At 37.1% G+C, this 20,313-nt stretch overlaps 2 protein-coding genes across 4 annotated transcripts in view; both read right to left on the reverse strand.

Annotated features, from left to right (window-relative positions):
• Positions 1 to 12,467, reverse strand: part of TPO (thyroid peroxidase) — a 93,651-nt gene extending 81,184 nt beyond the window's left edge. The window contains exon 1 of the mRNA XM_060772190.2: positions 12,446 to 12,467. Within this exon, the coding sequence (XP_060628173.2) occupies positions 12,446 to 12,467 (22 nt within the window). The remainder of the gene's footprint in view (positions 1 to 12,445) is intronic.
• Positions 12,468 to 15,985: 3,518 nt separating this feature from the next.
• Positions 15,986 to 20,313, reverse strand: part of SNTG2 (syntrophin gamma 2) — a 263,517-nt gene continuing 259,189 nt past the window's right edge. For 2 of the 3 annotated variants that reach the window (XM_060752731.2, XM_060752732.2), the window contains exon 17: positions 15,988 to 17,326. In XM_060752731.2, coding sequence (XP_060608714.1) covers positions 17,195 to 17,326 — 132 coding nt within the window. In that variant the 3' untranslated portion in view covers positions 15,988 to 17,194. Of the gene's footprint in view, positions 17,327 to 20,313 lie in introns of all 3 variants that reach the window. The other variant, XM_060752734.2, reaches the window with a different exon arrangement.

The raw sequence follows: 20,313 nt of genomic DNA on the forward strand, positions 1-20,313 counted from the left end.
TTTTATATTTTAATGTTATATTGTTTATTTTATTGTAATTTTGTATTTTTGTATTATAATCTGTTGTTCAGGCTTGGCCCCATGTAAGCCGCTCTGAGTCCCCATTGGGGGAGATGGTGGTGGGGTATAAATAAATATTATTATTATTATTATTATTATTGATGCTGATCAAATAATTCCACTGATTTTTTTCCTGTTTCTACCTGACTCACACTGACTGTAAACATCATAGTGAAAAAACTTAATTTTAAGAGGCTCACCCCATTGCCTTTTGCTTTCCACTATTCTGCATATACCAGGTCATTAGCATAATGTAGCTAGCTACTCACCATTGTTTTAACTGCATGAGCCTTCTGAAATTCTTATATCTCAAACTCTATCTTTGAAGAAGAAGCTCAGGGCAGTAATGTTCCATGAAAGGAAAATTGCAGAAGCAGAAAAATATAAGCCATGTTGAGGCTGTGTGTGTACTGTGTAGATCCTGCTCTAACAACTAGAATTGAACAGGCAGCACTAGGTGATGGATGGGACTCAAGAGTACCATTGCAGGAACTATGTGTGGGTGCAATTTCAAATCCAGTGGAGATGTTTCCTTGGATGCCTGATACATATGAATATTTCTCTTCATTGAGTGATGATTTTGTAACATGAGATGTGTGTGTGTGTGTGTAAAAGTATGGATTCTGTAATGAGGTGAGCAACATGTGGTCTTCCTGACATTCTTGGAATACAACTGCTACCATCCCAAACCGCTAATGGAGAGTTTGTCACAATTCTGCACAGGGAGCTGGAGCATAATGTTCTGCCAAACTAGAGTTGCCTTTCTTCTTCTTTCCTGTACCTTCCTCAAGTGAGTCCCATGTAGTGGCTGGAAGTGGTGGCTTGGAGCAGCCAAGTATCATCTGGTTATGTGCTTATAGGAGGACACAAGAACAATGTCAACCTCTAGGACTTTGTGTGATTCTTGTTGCTTGGCTCACTAAAGGAACCCATTTGCCTTCCATCTGCTTTAATCACTATTTGGCAGTCTCGGGATAGTCCCTGCAGAGTATGGTGATTCTTGAAGAGGTGGGGGGCTATCGCATAAGGGAGCCAGTGAATGCTTCTCTCCATAATGACCATAAAATACACACATCACTGGAAGAATGCCATCTAGTATCTGAAGGCATTACAAGTTGCCCATTCTTGCTATAGAAGTATATGAATTATGCTTTTGGATGTGTTATAATGTTTAATAAGGAGGTTGAAATTATCGTTGAATTGAGCGTCTGTATTGTGTAATTTAGCCCTTGGAAGAAGTTCCTAAAGTTAAATTGTCCTCAGAGGCAGGAGAGAGGAGTCACGCCATGTGATTTTTCTTTTTGAAGAATCGCTAATACACAATTTTCAATACTTTGGAACTACATTGGGAAAGGAGCCCAACTATTATTCCCCATCCCTCTGCTGTCTGATGACAAAAGACAAAGGACACCCAATGACATGCTAATCAATGTGCTGCTCATCTGTTTTATTTTTAGTGTTCCTTTGGAATGGGCAATCTTTCTTTCTTATGGCAACATTACTGTCATACCCCCTATGTTAACTAGGTATATTAGACTGTTTTCTTTTTTTCCACTCAGCAGTACTACTGACTAACTCATGAAAATATAAGTACTTCCTTTCCATTCTAGCTGTGGGAAAATGATATAAACATTGCATCTAATGCAATTGTCCACTTAGAAAAATATTGGCTGATCTACCAATCATTCCGGATGCTTGCTAACCATACTTCTTAAGTGCTGTACTGTCTCCTCTTCTCTTTACTTATTCTCTCTGTTCATACTAAAATAAATCTATAGGGTAATAAAATATGTTTTATCACAGGCCAATCACTGGCTGCAGTGTAGCTATAGCCACACTCCATCTGTTGTAAACTGCAAGAGTGAATACATCGTATATATAATTTCACTGGTTTTTAGAGTGTCTGGCAGTTTAGAAATTACTGTCTAGGGAGAGTAGATGCAATCCAGAGAGATAGAAAAATAAGATACTCTTCATGTCTTGAACATTTTCACAAAAATTCTACACTGGTTACATATGTGAAGGTAATTGGACAAAGGAAGTCCTTTCAAGATTATGTTTCTTGTACTGTCCCATCAGGAAGCAAAATTGAGACAAGGAATTCTAACTGGGGTTCTGTTTCAGAGTGTCACAGCTTTGCTCATTGGTATGAAGGAGCTGAAGAAATCCTATTCCTTGCAATCTAATCAACAGCAGATCTGCTCTGGAGCAATCCTGGAGTTTCAGATCTGGCCCAATCCACTGTCCATACTTGTAATGAACCCACTTCTCATCACCGCCAGCAAGCAGCTTTCTCCCAGAGGCTTGATGGTGATGTCACATCAGAATGCCTAGAGATTTGACATCACCATCAAGTATCTGGGAGAGGACTGCTGGTGGTGATGCAGCAGTGGTGGCAATAGCCTCAATGTGCCCTCTGACTAGTCAGCCATATGTATGGCCAAAGAATTCTGGGGACCCCCCATGCTGCATAGGGGCAGCTCCAGAATACTTTAACCCAGTTTAATTCAGTAGGCATAGTATGCCGTCTCACCTGGGGGCTATAGATCTTAGTTAAAGAAACATGGACGTGGCATCTTTTCCCCAGGGGATTGTTTCTTGCCATCCTTTAGAGAACTGGAACTCTCAAGGATCAAAACACTATAGATAACTCGAAATAGTTTTTATTGTTCACAATGAGTTATCTTCCTTAGGCATAAACTTGATGTTTCAACAGGGGCAAAGAAAATATACGTTACAGTCTCTGAAGTCTTGGGTCCAAGGAGTTTTCCAGCTGAGAAGCTTTCCAAGTTTCCTCTTTCTCAATGGCTGTGAAAACCTGAACATTCACAACCCCAGTCCAATGACCTATATTTGAAACCACAAAGTCTTCCTCTTGATGCCAAAGGATTGGCTTGAAGGCGCTTAAGATTCCACAATGTTGTCCAGGGTGAACTGGATATGAAGAATGACATGAGAGAAGCCTCCCACAATGATGGGAAAACATCAAAACATCCGGGCGTCCCTGGGCAATGTCCTTGCAGATAGCCAATTCTCTCACAGCAGAAGCGACTTGAAGTTTCTCAAGTCACTCCTGACATGAAAAAAAATTGTTATTGTACATTGTGCAACAAAATTAAATGCTTTTCCCAGCCTCCACACTCCAACCACCACCACACTCCACACTCCAACCACCTCCAATGCCACATCAATGTGAAACCATGGAATTCAATATAGTTACAGCTCTAGGATAAAAGCTATCTCTCAGCCTGTTTGCATCCCTGTACTGTCTTCCAGATGGTAATAATTAAAAAAAAAGTATATGCTAGGTAAGATGGATCCTTAAGAGTGCCTGAGCTTTTTTTTAAGGCTATGGGACTTCCAAAGAGGGAAGAAGGCAAACAATAATTCTCTGTACACTAGTGGTGACCCTTTGGAGTGCCTTTCTATCTTCCACTGTGCAGTTACCAAACCATATGCAGATACACTCTCTATAGCACAGTGGTAGAAAGTCACCAGCAGTTTTTCATTCAGTTGTTGGTTCCATACAAGTGTCAGATAGTACAATTTTTGCTGGGCCCTCTTAATCAACACTACCATATGAGTGGCCCACTTCAGATCATCCATAATAGTGACACCCAGAAACTTAAAATTGGTCACCTGCTCCACTCCATTTAGGACTATTTAGGATCAAGGGCCAGATCTACATTATTAGTCTACAGTGACCAATAGGGCTGGGTAACCATGGAAAATTTTGTTTCTAAACTCGATTCATTTTTAGGGGTTTTTTGCATTTCGTTTTTTAAAAAAAATTCCGAAATTTTCCTTTAAAAAAGTTCGAAATATACGAAATTTCGTAAAATTACGAAACAATTACGGAACGATTTCGAAACAATTACGAAACGATTTTGAAACGATTTTGAAACAATTACGAAATAAATTGAAAAAAATCGTTTCGATTTTTAATTACTCCTGCATGGCTCAATATCGGATCGTAAGCTAATTTAAATACGAATTAATAACGAATTATGAAATTAACGAACGAAACCGCCCAACCCTAGTGACCAATACAAATGCAAGCTTTATTATATGATAATGTAGAATCTACCTTAGTCAACTGCGAGTGATTATGGTTTCCTAAAGCATTGAAGGAGAGGTCTTTTTAGCCATGCTGCAAGAAAAACTTTGTATCGAGATGAGCACATAGAGAAGGTAGCTCCAACTGAATGCAGAGGAGGTTGCATACCAACTATCCCCAACATCACCAGGCCATTCAAAACAGAGGAAAATAAATACTGTATTTTATCTTTAATGGGTATCTTTAAAGGAAGGCATATCTTACTTCTGATAATGGAATCCAAGCTGGCACCATAAAGGGGTCCTTGGGATCCCCTAAGCCTTATGATATTGGACACATTTGGCTCATGTTGGCAAGCCAATACTGCTGTCACTGTCTGCACAACTAGATGCAAGATTGCTGTTTCAATGTGGTATCTCAAACAAAAAAATCTCATCACGTTTCCCTGTGTCTTAAGCAAGAATTGGATCAGTGTTTAATCAGGAAAGGATCACCTTCCACACCTCTCTCTGTATTGTTCTGAGTAGAAAAGTAAAATTGATCTTCCAATGTAATCTTATATAAAGGTGACAGTTCTGCTTCCGTCATTGCTGCAAGGAGTTGCATTTTAGTCAGCTGTAAACTGATGTTACTTTAAAAGCAATTCCAAATCAAATGGAAATATCATCCCCAGGGCCAGGTTATTTTTTCAAGCCTAGTCCTGCATGCCGAGTAAAGCACCATTAGAAAGCCACTAGAGTGCTGTGACTAAAAAGCAGGTGGAGCGTGGAAACTGTCAGACAACCACTCAAACAAGGGGTTTCAAGCAGTTATTAACACTTGATTGGTGGAAGACACCCTAGATCGAGGTTATTGAAGGTGGTTAGAGATAGAATGGGAGGTTCTGGGCATTTTACAGATAAAGACTGGGACACATGAAGCCAAACAAGATCAGGCCCAAGAGCAAGACTCAAGTAAGCCGAAGGCACAAGGGGAAAGAAGCTAGGACATTTTACATGCAGCAGGACAAGTGGGACAACAGTGAATTAGTGGGTCGGAGAATCCACTCAAGGCTTTATTCTGAACTTTAAAGGTGCTATACAAGGTGCTAAATCGATTTGGAGACTAAGCTTGGTTAGTTCCTTCAAACGTCATACTAACTCTTAGAACAGATTAACTGTCCAACTAAGGAAGCCCCCAGTTATCACTGAGTTCTGAGAGGTCTGTGACACAATAAAAGGGCACAATAAAAATGAGACGAAATAAAATGAAATGGGGCTTAGTTCCTGATCTTTTGAAGACCTAATAATAGCTCCAAGTTGCAACTAACAAGATGCAGAACTTGGAAGGCAGACTGCTGAAGAAGGCTCAAGGGAAAGGTGTCAGAAGCAGTCTGATGAAGAAGTCTGGAAAAGAAAGCTAGGGACTTCTGAGAGATATGAACAAGTATTGTGGAGGAAGACTGCAAGAGAGTCAGCATTAAATGAAAAAAAGATATCTCAAGTTTGGAAAGAATTGAGGCTAAGAAGACTTCCTCAAAAAGATCCAATGAATCAGAACATTGTCTGGAAGGAGAAATTATTCCATAGAAGGGAAGCTCTTTTAGTAATATTTCAGAACTGCCAGATGTAGTTGACTTAAACTTTATTTTAAATTATCTGCTCCCAGTAACATTGCCCAAGTCTGATAGAAAAATGTCAAATTCAGTCATTGCTAAAAACTTTTAAATGAACAAAATGTGGCCATTTATTGAGATATTTCAATGGAGTGTGGTAAATCTCTACTCCTAGTTGGAATCTGGTACATTATGCTTTGCTTGTTACCAGTCAACAAGAAAAAAATGATATACTGGAGAACAGGCATTCATTCATAAAGGCTATGATAAGAAGGGGAGAGCCACAGTTAATGATTCAAGCTGAATCTGCATAAAAGTTCAACCCATCAAGAGAGAGAAAGAGAGAGAGAGAGAGAGAGAGAGAGAGAGAGAGAGAGAGATAAATACAAAAATTCAAGTGACGTTCAGGTTTAGCACAATTAAATGAAGTTCTTTAGAAGCTTACAGAAATAAGTGTTATGCAGCCACTCTTCCAGAAATTATTTTGTTTACGACTGCACAAAAAAATAGTGTGGATGTTTGGAACATGAGGCAAGATATAACAAGGGAAATATTCTTGAATTTTTGCAATCCCTGAATCTTGGCCAAGAGATGTACTCTATCATGCAGTGCAAACTGATCCAGTTCAAGCTACATTATTTGACACCATGAGGGAAATTGTCCCAAAGTCAATTTCTCATGAAGTAAAGGAAGCTGGCTTCTTTACCTTAATTGCAAATTAAACTAAGAATGCATATGAGTAACAACAAATGTCAGTAGCTTTCTGTTATTGCTACAGTAGCAGCAAATAGGAGCATTTTGTTGGTTTCTATCCATGCCTTTGACCTGATGCCCTTCACGAAAGCATCCTATAAGGAAGAGGAATCGAGTGCCACGTATGAGTATAGACCTATTATGGTGACAGCGAAAATGTAAATGATGCTGCATGAAACTTTATTCAGTGGACACCTGGGATTCAAAATTTCCAGTAGCTCAGTGATCATTTCATCCCATATTAATAAATGTCAGTGATATGTGAACATGCTGAACATGTGAGGTGTGTGTGTTCACGTTAACACCATTTAATAATATCGGACATGATTCATGTGCACAGTGAGTCCCACTGTATGCCCACTGTTTCAACAAAGGGCGGAACTTAATTATTATGGAAATTCATTAGGGCATAGAAATGGTTAAAACCTTCATTAGTCTTTTTCACCAATGGAATTTATTTATATCCTCCTTTTATGTTCCTCTTTCATTGAATTGCAAAGACAAACAGGGAAAAGTATAATTGGACTAAAAAGAGTGTCAGACACCCGCTGGATGCATCACATTGCGTCAAACTTAGCTGTTAAATCAGTTCTTCCTGTAATTTTATTGCTCCTGAATATAATCAGTAATGAATCAAATTCTGAAAGAAACATAGAGTCTTGCGGTGTTAGTAATCAAATGGATGTTGGCTGTTTTGTTTTGCCTGAATGCTTTTAGCTATGTCTTTCTTAAAATGGCACCAGTCTCTTTACAAAAATCGAATTATGACAGGTCTCTAATTTTCTTCTCACTGATTATCTGATTCATAAATTGCAGTATGTTTGCAGAAAAATGGCATTAAAATAAGAACCAAGACAAAAGCTATGATATATATATATATATATATATATATATATATATATATATATATCTCCATCCATATCCCTAAGCAGTTTCAAAGTTACGATACTTAAAGTGTCCTATTATCAATCACACTTAATGATTTTAAGATTTACAAACAATTTTAAATGGAGTTAGTCCTTTCCATCTCATTCTTGATCCAGAAAAACTCAGACTATTAGAGACACCATGGCTGAATGGGAAAGACAACTTACTTTTCCAAATTTTCCACAAGTTATGAAAAAGACAAACAAGATTTCGCAGAATGAAACAAAACTTTAAGCACTGAAACACTCTTTCAGTAAACACCACAGATTCATAATAATTCCACCAGATGCTGATTGTGAACAAGCACTCTCCTATGTGTGGCAAATTAAGACTTATTTGAGGAGCCGTCTGGGTCAATAATTCTTAAGTAAAATCACTTTACTGGCATTGGGAAAGAAATTATCGGAAGACTTTTTGAACCTGAAAGTGTTTTCAATCATTTTGTAAAGTGCATAACAACAGGCTCATTCAGTTTCTTGAGATCTTTATATTCCTCAATTCCTTATCAACAAGTAACAACCCAATCAACCAGAAATGGTTTATTGGAGACACCTCAACATGAACTGAAAGTACAGTAAACAGGAGTCTTTTACTTTTCTTACCCTAAGCATCTGTGCTTCTGTTTCTACCTACTCTTGTTTTGAAGTAGTGTTTCTCAACCATCCTAATGTCACCACCTCTTAATACAGTTCCTCATGTTGTGATGACCTCCAACCATAAATTATTTTGTTGCTACTTCAGAACTGTAATTTTGCTACTGTTATGAATTGTAATGCAAATATCTGATATTCAGGACATACTGGATTAAATTTGGCACAAATACCTGATACACCCAAATTTAAATCCTGGTAGCGTTAGGGAGATTGGTTTTGTCATTTAGGAGTTGTAGTTGCTGGGATTTATAATTCACCTAAATCAAAGAGCATTTTGAAGCCTGCCAGTGATGGAATTGAACCAAGTTTGGCACAGAGAACTCCCATGAGCAACAGAAAATATTGGAAGGGTTTGGTGGGCATTGACCCTGACTTTTGGAGTTGTAGTTCACCTATATCCAGAGAGCACTGTGGGATCAAACAATGAGGGATCTGAACCAAATTTGGCATTAATACTCAATATGGCCCAAAGGGAAAAATAGACCTTGACATTTGGGAGTTGTAGTTGCTGGGATTTATAGTTCATCTACAAAGAGCATTTTGAACCCCACCAATGTTAGAATTGGGCCAAACTTCCCACACAGAACCCCCATGACCAACAGAAAATACTATGTTTTGTGATGGTCTTTGGTGACTCCTCTTATACCCCCCTCATGACTCCCCTAGGGGTCCCAGAACAGTGTTGAGAAACACTGTTCTGAAGCAACTGCTTTCTTTAAAAAGGTTTTCTGTTGAATGTGGGTGCCAAATTAATGTCTGCATAGCAATTTGGAAATAAAAATAAATAAATAAATCTGTAGCAATGGCTTGTTTGAAACTTCCTTTACTCACTGCAAGTAGGATCAAGACAATATATAATATATGTAAAACTAATTTTTAAAATTAATCAATATGATTTATTTTAGAGAAAACGTAAGTTGATGGTTTTAGAGCTCAGTCTTATTCAACAGCATAACCACCCTAGCAGAGCAGAAAAGGAGTAATGTTGCTTGGTACTGAATGTGACACATAAACACTGGGGAGGAGGAGACCCAAGGAGGGAGAGAAACAGGAGATAGTTCAAAAAGGGCTGATGAAGGAGGAGTAGAATATTCAGGTACCATCAAATTTAAAAGAATGGGAATTTCTCGTGTGTGGTTGATCCTGTCTATTCTAGCAGCACTATTCTGCACTTAGCTGACGTTTCTGGGCCCATATAATTTTCAAGGGCCCATGTACAAAAGACAGCAGTAGTTCTACTTAAAATTCATTAATGCATATGGGATCATGGCAAAGCCTGCAAACAACAGCAGCAGAAAAAGCTGGCGCAGAAGCTAAAGTCAGGCAAAAGCTAATGTGTGTAGGTCTAATAACAGGGACACATGATCTCTTAAGCTGCAAATCTGATCTTTCAAGGGGAGTGCATCCCATCCAGGTCAAGATAATAGTCTGTTTCCTAGACTGGCAGGCTTCTATCTTATTTGGATTTAATTTTAGTTTGTTTACCTTTGTCCAGTCCATCACAGATTCAAAATTTTCTCAGCATCCCCAGAATATGAAAGAGACGTAGAGCTAGGTATCTGAAGAAAACTCACTCCCTATTCCCTGATTACTTCTCCCAGTGGTTGCTGTTTGAATCCCAAATCTTTCATTTCTATATTTTTCAATAAATTTCATGTTCACATACAAATACCATGGAGACAAATAATTAATTACAAAATCCACAAAAATAGAAACTGGGATCATACAATGCTTTTGTGGGGCAAAGATTGAGTATAGCCTAATGTTTTGTGCAAAAACATTTCAGACTTTTTATTTTTTTTCAATGTGCAAACTATCTTTATTAGTAAACAAAAATGTTACAGGATTTTTTGTAGGTACTGAAAAAATCATAACGGTTTACAATAAACCTCTTTAGAAATGCCAGATATTCCTTTAAGGAAGCCAGGAAAAGGAAAGTCTTTTAGAATGCATTGCTTTGGATAGTTAAAACATGTAGTAAAGGTGAAAAGCTGATTTAGTGGTAAAATATTATATCTGAAGATAAGAGCCCTGTTTTATTCTTGGAGTAAATAAAACAAGTGATGGGGAAGCATGCCCATCACCTGTCATTTGTATTCATCACCTTCCACATATGGATTTTCACATGGAGAGTCTCCCCAGACAAAGGAAGCTCTCTCACTCAGAAAGACACCCTCTGGGAAAAAAATAGAGATGCACAAGTACTGTTGGAACTGTGTTTTTTGTCCCAATAGTATTAGTCCTTGGTACACACCTACTGAAGAGGTCCTTGCAGCATGTCAATCTGCAGGAAAAAGCTCACTCATCTCCCTGCTCTCTGACAACACTGAATTGATCATATGATTGCACTCCTACAAAGATTTTGAAGGGTTTTTTGATCATTCCATGATTGGGACAGTATTCTTAACCCCTGTACTAACTGAAAATGGGATTTGGAATGGTGCAAGTCTAATTTATGTGAAAGGATAAAAGGAGATTCCTGAACAAAGATCTAAAACAGGAATTTCCAATAGTGGTCATCTCAATGTTTGAGACCTGTAAATCCCATCTGGACAGCATAGGCAATGATGCAGTCCAAAAACATCAGGAAAGTTCTAGCTGCGCATTCCTGATCTGTAAGGGTCCTTCAACACACCCATATAACCCAGACTATCAAGGCAGAAATCCCACAATGCCTGCTTTGAACTGGGTTATCTGTGTCCACACTGCTATATATTCCAGTTCAAAGCAGATCACCTGGGATTTTAATTCAGCTGTGTGGAAGGGGTCTAAGACTCTCAGAGGAAGAAAACTGCCTCTTCAGTTCTTCATACAGCTCTGTACTTTTGAACTAGATGTGTCGTAGTGAAGCAAATAGTTTCTACTTTTTGATGAGGAAGAACTTCTACGAGCAAGCTGAATTATATATGCAAAGTTTATATTCCTTATACAAGTTTCTATCATGAGCTTCTTGCATGAGAAAAACAACAACTCCCTTCTGAGCAATTGACAGCTTCCTCATCTTGTTGAAAATCTCTCAATCTTAGCCCAAATCTCTAGGTAAAATTGAGAAGAAAAACAATTTGAAATAATTTGTTCTTTTATTTACTCTTAATTATTTCATCAGGGTTCTGTAGATAGAGTGGGATTCCTTACTTATTTTGACATGTTTTAAGAAGCATTTCCAAGCTATTTCAAGAATTGAATATTTTGAGCTGCATAATGAACAATAAGTACTGCAGCAAAAAGGTGATGTAAGTGCAGTTCCTTTTACTATGGCCTCATCACTCATGTACACTGCTATATAGTGCAGTGTAAGTCTCATATTGGCTTGGGTGTCCAGATGATACACCCAGGCTAATGTGAATAAATCTGTGATAAACATTTTAATCCGGTTTACCCTCAGGTTGATATAGCACCTGCAAAGACCTGGATCTTACATGAAGGTCTTAATTTCTGTGAGTGCCAAGGCAGTGGAGACTGCCCTCTGGGACTACCATCCATGATCCCAGGTGGTGTCCCAAGAGCCCAGGGAGCACAATTCTTTCTCAGCCTCTCATTCACCCTGCTGCACCAAAATGTAGCAAACACTTATTTACTGTTAAAGGAGGCTCTCCATACCGTCGACTGCCCTCAGTGATGATTGACAGATCTTTGGAGAAGTGGGGGGGGGGGTCCCTCTCCAAAGCTTCATCACATCATCATTGAGCATGATCCAATTAACTGAGAACATCCTGCAACAGTTGGGAGGTTAGGGAGGCACCCACATGTGACCAAGATGTGGTCCTGAACCAGGATTAAAATGCCAGTTCATCCTGCATTTTGTGTCAGTGTGGAAGAGTTCTATATTACTGAGCACAAAGTTTAAAAAGAAAGGAAAAAAAACCCAACTACAAACCCAGTTGACTCTTCTGGATGCTGTAGAGAGAGTAGACTTTACAGTCCCCCCTGTAAAATCTATACCATTTTTAGAGATTTCAATCTCTGCTCTGTTTCTGTGCCTCCGGGGAAAGAAATAACATAATATTTCAAGAAGCCTAGATTTATCTACTATCTCATCTTTCTTCCCAAGCAACTAATCAGCACATTTCCTTTTTTCCTATAGTGCTGTGGTCATGTACTGATGTGGTTCTTAGTGCTGTTGCCATGTACTCTTGTGCTAAGCTGGTTAACTGACACATTACACTATGTCTCCCGCCTGCAAAAGTCTAATGCATAATCAAGCAACAATTCATATTTTACAGTTCTATGTTCAAGTTCAAGGTCAAGTTCACTTTATTATGTTCAATGACCAGCTCATTACAGTTCTATGAAAATGTAGATATGGTTAATTCACCAATTCCTTTGTTGAAAATAGGAGCACATCTCCCAGGGTTAATAGTAGGTGAGGAAGAGGAGATTTTCACTGGGACCTTAGATTACCTTCTTGCCCATCATACGTCATAGTTCCATATATAAAATCTCAAATTTAATAAATATGAATGGTTCCATGAATAAGTACTTGTTGCATCTAGGAGACAGAGTCTTATTTTAGTTCACAAAATACATGTAGTCCTCAACTCATTCATTGGAAGGGAATATAGTATAGGGCCTCATCCCACTTAATGTGCTTACCTAGTAAAAGCCCAACCTGGTATTACAATTCTAGTGCCATGCAGTGAAATGTAATCCAGGCAAAGCAGCGAAGAAGCATTCCAGAGATATAATTTGCTTGTGTTGATGCTGTAGTCCTCAGCTACCCTAGACGAAAACGTTGGCTTGAGTTGTTTTTCTTCAGAGTCACAGTGAGAATCCATCTCGATGATTAAGCAACTCCTCCACCCGTCTGTGTAACGTATTCATTTTTATTTAAGAAATATCTCCTGCTTTTTATTTTTGCAAAAAATAAAAAGAACTTGTGGTGGCTTACAATAATACAGTAGCATTTTTTAAAAGCCACAACATTAAACCACAATTATAGTAGAACATAAATCAGCAGAGGGAGCTTTAAAAAACACACACAGAGACAGCAAGCATCAAAAGCAGCAGTCCATGATGCTGCTCTAGGAGACTGTGATTTCCAGTGAACTAGGTTGTGATTTGAAGATAGTAGTCTCAATATCCCATGACAGTGATTCTAAAATTTTAGCCCCTACATGCAGACATCATGTCCCCATAAGGGATTACATGAGGACTCTTATTGGTGGTTGAGGAGCATCAAAGGGATGTGCATCAAGTGAGGAGGTGATGTGGCAAGGCAGACCCAGTTTAAACAAATGAGTTCAATAGGAACTGCTTCCATAAAATGATTTCATGATATGAAATAACAATTTAATATTTTACCTCTTTCTCTGTAACTACCATGTACCCAAGAGTTGTCTCCCACAGTTTGTGAACTGCTGTCCTATGGCCTATCCTTAGCCCCCCCTTTGCTTTTAAATATGTCCCATCACCATTATGTTTCCACATAATGGAAGTATCATAAGTTCCAAATTCATATGCTATCAATTTGGGTTTTTTTATGTTATAAAAGCAATAATATAAAGTTAAAGCAATATATTTTGAACATTTTAACTTTTAAAAATAGACTTAGGTTTGTGAAAAGCATAAATATAAAATGAACATGGCATTTAAGAATATTATATAATCAATACACTTACTTTATATAAGTAAAATTTTGCTTTCTTTATTACCTTCTGTGTTAGCAGTTTCTTAATGAGTGTTAATTATTGTATCATTGCCTACTCTTTTGGCTTAACTACACAAAATCTGTACATAGAAGCAGGCTCCCTTGTGCACATCACTTCTCAGATTAGAAACTGGGAGCATAAAACTATGCATAATCATTGCATTTCTTCACATCCTGACTTAATTAGCTTTACCTGTACAAAATTAGAGATGAAATAGAGCATTATTTCAGGGGCAGGAATCATGCAGTCATCCAGAAGTTGGACTGCAGTTCCCAATATGCAACCCATCATTGGTAATGCATGGTAGGAATGCTGGGATTTGAAGAGTTGCAACAACCCCCCACCTTGTAATACTGTATGGTACTGAAGGTACTGAATACACCTTCTGGGAGTACATGGTCATGGTGAAAGGGGATGATAGGATTTGTAGTCAAATGCATCTGAAAACCACCCAGATATGAATGCTATCCTGTGTAAGAGTAGGATTATTCAAGTCGAAACCATATTCTTGCACTAAACTGTTTTCTTTAAAATCCTTTTAAAAAAGAAGCATAGGGTGTATTAGAGAGCCGAGAGGTAAACTAATGTTGAACATCCTTGGTTCAAGTATATTTTCAGCCACAAACTTACTGAGTCACATTGAACAGGTAGGCATCTTCTCCTTGTCACCAGTGACACCTCACTTGCAATATACAGGGAAAGAAATTAAAATGGATCTTTTTTACAGGGTTTTCCTAAAAATTACTGATAAAGTATTTTGAAACAGATGCTGATAAAGATACAGATGTGTGATATGAATGCAGGAGGCACAATAAGCTTGAGGCGCAAGTATTTCTTAAACATATGGCCAATAGTTGCTGGTGCTTTCCATGCCAATAGGGCACTATATACATTCTAGGTTTAAGTCTAAACTTGAAAAGGGATATCCAAAGTGCTACATGCTATTGCCAAAATATCTTCTTTGACATTTGGGACTAAAACTTAGAATGGATTAATTGTCCCATTGATATGTAAGCCACCAGTTGCCATTGATCCTGATGTAGTTGTTTACTGACGAAGATCATGCTTTATGCAGCATACACTACTTTCTGCCTTTACAACAATGGGAGTTGCTGGGGTGAATGGACCAGCCTGACTATAGTTTTCTTCTGCCAATGTCTATAGATCACTATATGTAACTAAATAGGCTCATAAACCTATCTTTAGGCTCTATTAAACTGCTTATCTTAGAACAATAATTAACAAAGTTATCTAAAAAAAGGATTTTGATATTGTGGCTTTAAATCTTAGTGAAATGCTAGATTGCCTGTGAAAGTGATCCAGTAATATTTCTGAGCTATGGCAACATTGCTGATAAAGAGAATTAAAGTTAATATAATACAACTTGTAATGCCCAGCAGTGTGTGGATTTCGGTAACATTGCATTAAAGTGTAACTCATTGTTGAATAAATGCTTGGGGGGGGGGGCCTAAATGGGGTAAATGAGATTTGAAATGCACATATCTTGAATGCAATCTTCAATATTTCATTTTACATGGGACAGAAATTAGGGATGAAAAGAATGAGAAAATATTCAAAAATGGTAAAATAAAACCTATTTTTTAATCTCAAGAAACTCTGATAAGAAAAATCCTGGACTGATGGGTATCTTCATAGTTCATGGTTTTTCTGGGCAAAACTTACATGTGATTGTTTGGCATAGGAAATAGTATTTTCTGCATGGAAAATAGTATTTTGACCCAGAAATGTTAATTTCTGGACAGAAAAGCATTGTTTTGTGTGCAGAACAAAAACTATCCTGGAAATTTGTTCCATCTAAAATTCAAACATTTTGCATAGAAAGCAGCATTTTCTGTGCAGGAATTGCTATTTCTGTGTTGAAAAAGTATCATCGATGCGGAAAATCCGGTTTTCTGTGAAAAACAATCTCATGCAAATTTTGTGCAGAACAGTCACCTAAGTATACCTTTTTCTGTGAAGAAAACATTTTCCTGTGCATGAATTGATATTTCTTCATTGAAATATTTTCCATGCAAAAAATGCTGTATCCTGAACAGAAAATACTACTGTATTTCTTCAATTACGCTATGTAACAAAATTTGAAAAAAATCTTTTTCTGGTTTGAAAGTTATTCCTGTCCAGTTGTGAGGTACTTATTTTAAAGTAATTGTTGTACTCCAAAAATTTTATTATTGTGGCTGCCACAAAATATGTTGAATTGGTTGAGACTTGCTGAGATATTCATTGAAAAAATATAGCAAAATGCTGTAGGATGTCCCACAAAGTTTTTGGAGTTTAATTAATGTTTCCCAAGTTTTTATGCTAGAATCAATTAGGAAATGATATTCATAACCCAAGAACAAAAGTAGTGTGACATAGTTATAAAATACAAATCAAATTGTAAGATGCACCCTAATATCAATACTTCAGCCACCAATACATATAAGATACACCGATTCTCATGCACCCATTTTAGAAAGCTTATGTAGAAAAAGTGTATCTTAGAATTAAATAGAGTATTTTTGCACAAATCAAGCACGTGCAGATTTGCACAAAATAAGTCACAAATTGTGAACAGCCATAGAAAATTGTGTAATTTTGGAGACTTTCCCACAATGTGAAGAAACTGCTGAAATTACTCATTTCTGCCTTCTAAAAAGAACTGAGTGAACAATTATATCTCTAGACCGAATCTCACATGGTAATCCAAGTTGACAATTGTGTGTTATGACTTGCAGTCCTCCTAAACAACTCTGTTAAATACTTTATGTAAAAAATTTAACGAAAGACAATTGCCTGTATGTGATTTGATTTTCATGTCAGTGATTACCAGAGCAAGTTTATGTATAATTGCTTAGAAGTAACTCCAAGTGGATTCAATGGGATTTATTCCTAGATAGGTGAGTGAGCAACCCAAAATGCATAACACTGCTTAAAGATCAAACTTACACCTCTGGCATGAAAAAACAAATGAACAGTCAAATGCAGACTTTTCAGATCAGTAAATGTTGATGTAGCAAGGCAGCAGGTTGTTTTACTGGGAAAGTAAGACTTTTCTTTTCAGTTTCACATCAGTTTGAATAATCATAAAAATTAATGATAAACAAGACTCAACATGAGAAGTTTATGTTCCACTGTATTCTCAATGTACAAATGTAGTTTCAAGATTTTGAAAAAAATATTGGTTATCTGGTTTTATTATTATTATTAAAGTTAGTAATGTGTAATGCTGGACAACGAGATTTAAAATAATAGTACAGTTTTATTATAGCGTGAAAATACTCATTTAGGCATTTTGGCACAAACTGATTCAGTTTGAATAAATGCTTAACTCATCAGTTTTAACAATGATGACTCAAATGTGAAAACTAGTAACTTTTATTTGTAACACAACTATAGATCTTTTATAAAATCACATGGAATTGCAATATTGTGCATGAAATAACCTTTTTTTCTTTAAGAAAATAATTTAATTTTTTTATAATCAGAACATACAATTCTCTCAATTGCTGTAGGTATATTTTCTTGCAATGCTCTGGCCCTCTATAAATAAGGGATCCACTGAAGCAACTTTAGCAGCTATAAAGGAGTGGATGCAGTTTAAAACTGCTGTCAAATCCTGGAATTCTAGTTCCTGAAACAAGAAAAGGAGAAAAAAACACACTAAAATAAGATTTCACATATATTATAAGTCAAAATGCATTAAAGGCCATAAATAATAGTTTGTAGTCTTGTAACCTGGGATTCAGCCTATTGTAACAAATGTGACATTGTAATATCTTGATCCTTCAATATTTGCTTCATCCAATGACAGCAGGTGCAAAGAGAAATGGCTTTTCACTTGTAGATCTGCCATGCCGGCAGTGCAAAATCTGCCATGGAAAATAAAGAACTTGTATTTTGCCTTCACCCTTCCAGCACATTGCTAATTCAATGCACCTGGTTCTTTCTTCTGCTTGTCTAACTGATGTTTAAATATTCTTCAGAGAGAGAGTGAGAGCTTCTATAGAAACGTCTTGAGTCATGATGCAGGAAACTGTGGCTAGAATTTAGTCAGGGCAGCTATAAATATATAATCTAGTTGTGCATTCATAGCTGCGACATTTTCATGATCTCCACTTAATCCTTAATGTGAAAGTTCTCTAAACCTTACTTATTGATGAGCAGCCACTGGGCTCAATGGAGGTCATAGAATCATAGAGTTGAAAGAAACCACAAGGACCATCCCTTGTTGATCAAGAAGCAACTGCCTCATATTCCCACCTCTCTCAGGTGAATGATTTCTAGTGTGAGGGAGATTTGCAACAGTGATTTATTTTGTGTCTGATGTGCTACAAATTACTTATAGAGGTGGGAATATCAAGCAGCCACCTTGAGCTCTATCAATCCCACTGGCTGTTTATCAGAGAATTGTATCGGGAAGCCACTGTTGTAAAATGCGATCTTTCTGAGGGAGTTTTCAGCACCTTAATCCTGGTACCGTATTTTCCCCACATAAAGATTAAACTGACTGCAGAGTTTTGTCTTCTGGCAAAATATCTAATACATTTCAAAAGATGCCAAAAACAATTTTAATAAGCTCGCTAAAAAAACTTTGGGAAGTTTCTCACATCCTCACTGCTTATATTCATTTTATATATGACTTCTTCATCTCAGTTCTTCATAACATGGTGATTAAAAGAGAATAGTTCCTTTGTTCCATGGATTCCCAAATTGCTAAGACTGGGCCATACACAGTTAGATAACTATATCACACACACATACATACACATTGGTTGTATGTATGTGATATATATATATATATATATATCACAAAACAAAACAAAGAAAAAGCCAGCTTACTGTTCCTGAACACTTTGGTCAGTGTGGAGGGGCTCTTAGGCTCAGTCTATATTGTCATATGATGCAGTTTGAAACTGAATTACACGGTCAGTGAAAACTCATGCAATGCAGTTCAACTGCACTGAACTACACTATACAAGTCTTCACCACCCATATAATGCAGTTTCAAACTGCATTATATGGCAGTTTAGATGGGACTCAAAGTATTCAGAATCATTAGACCTAAATTTGAAATGCTTATTTCTCTGAACAGTGGTTTTGCAAGCTATGGAATTCTGCAAGTTATGGTGCACCTTATAGTACTTATTCTGAAAAATGGAAACATTTACTTAAATTGGGGATGATATATGTGGGGATTGTTTTCCTTTAAAACACCAACATGCTCCACCTCTCAGGCATCTATTGATGTTCATTAATGTCACCCTAATCTTCCTATCTTATGCTTTGCTTCTGTCATGGAACATCACTCCCTATGCAAATTGACCTTGGTGATAATACTGAAAAAAGCAGAAAAACACATCACAGCATGAAAATACGCTTTAGATTTTGTTAGACATACAAGAACTGTGATATCAGTTCAGCTGCAATAAATATTTTTCACATTAGGAGGAAAAAACTTCCATTTTTAAGAGAATCTCGATTATGCATGCTGGCAATTTCATCAAGTGGTTGCTGTACACAGCCCTTGATTTCTACACAAATCAATATGCTAGCAAATTGTTTTTCAAACAACCATATTTCACAAATATTATCCTGCACAAAATATCTCATACAATTTGTTTGTAACTCAAGGTTAGTCATTCTGGACCAAACTAATCAACAAGCTTATTTTGTATGGGGCGACACATTATTGACCTTGAAAACATGCCATATTTTACAGCTGTGCAATCAAAAATACAGAAATCCTCTTTATTGTGAAAAGTCCCAACTATTTGAGCACAATTCTAGTGATTTTATTGATCCGAGAAGCCAAGTTATGAATCAGAGAGTTACTACCGATCTTAAATGATATACATATGTGAAATAAAAAACATATTAGCAAGTTAAGCACAAACTCATGAAATCAGTAACATTTTCTATAATAGCAGGAGTGTGAGGCCAGGGTTTCACAAGCACCTCAAAGCCAGCATGCAATCAGTAAAGCACAGTTTGCTAGAAACCTGTCAAGAAACAATGAATTCTATAGCATGCTGCAAGTAATGTATGATTGAAGTTATATTGCCAGTCTTAGGGTCATCTTCTTGGTACAGATTAAAAGCACTGAGAGAACAAAACAGTTGTCATAATACTTGGCATATCAGCAGATGAATAACAACACTTGAAAGTTTGTCTGATATTTAATCTAGTTTGAACTAGCAGCAGTATTCAGATTTGGATGCACACAACTGTATTGTCTGAAGCAGATGTCTTCAATCCATCCTCTTCCTTATGGCACTCCCTTAAACATTCTTGAAAATGGGTCAGGGAACCATGGTGAATGGAAAATGCTTTAGTGCAGAGAAAGTGGTTATTGCCTAAACTGGCCAAAATCACCTGTGTAATACTTTTTTAAACTTCTCAAGGGTCTTATGCCGATCAGAACTGTCATAACTATCCAATTATATGCTTTGAATTATGTGATTTTTGTCTGCACATACTACAATCATACAATGCTGTGATCATTGCTGTTCATTTTTTATAGTTACTGATTTTGTCAATTTTTTGTGAGGAGGTCCATGCAGGTGACACTATGACCAACCACACTGGGGCCTTTCCCCACAGCCATATAACCCAGCATAC

This window comes from Anolis sagrei, chromosome 1 (assembly GCF_037176765.1).
Source record: "Anolis sagrei isolate rAnoSag1 chromosome 1, rAnoSag1.mat, whole genome shotgun sequence".
NCBI lineage: Eukaryota > Metazoa > Chordata > Lepidosauria > Squamata > Dactyloidae > Anolis > Anolis sagrei.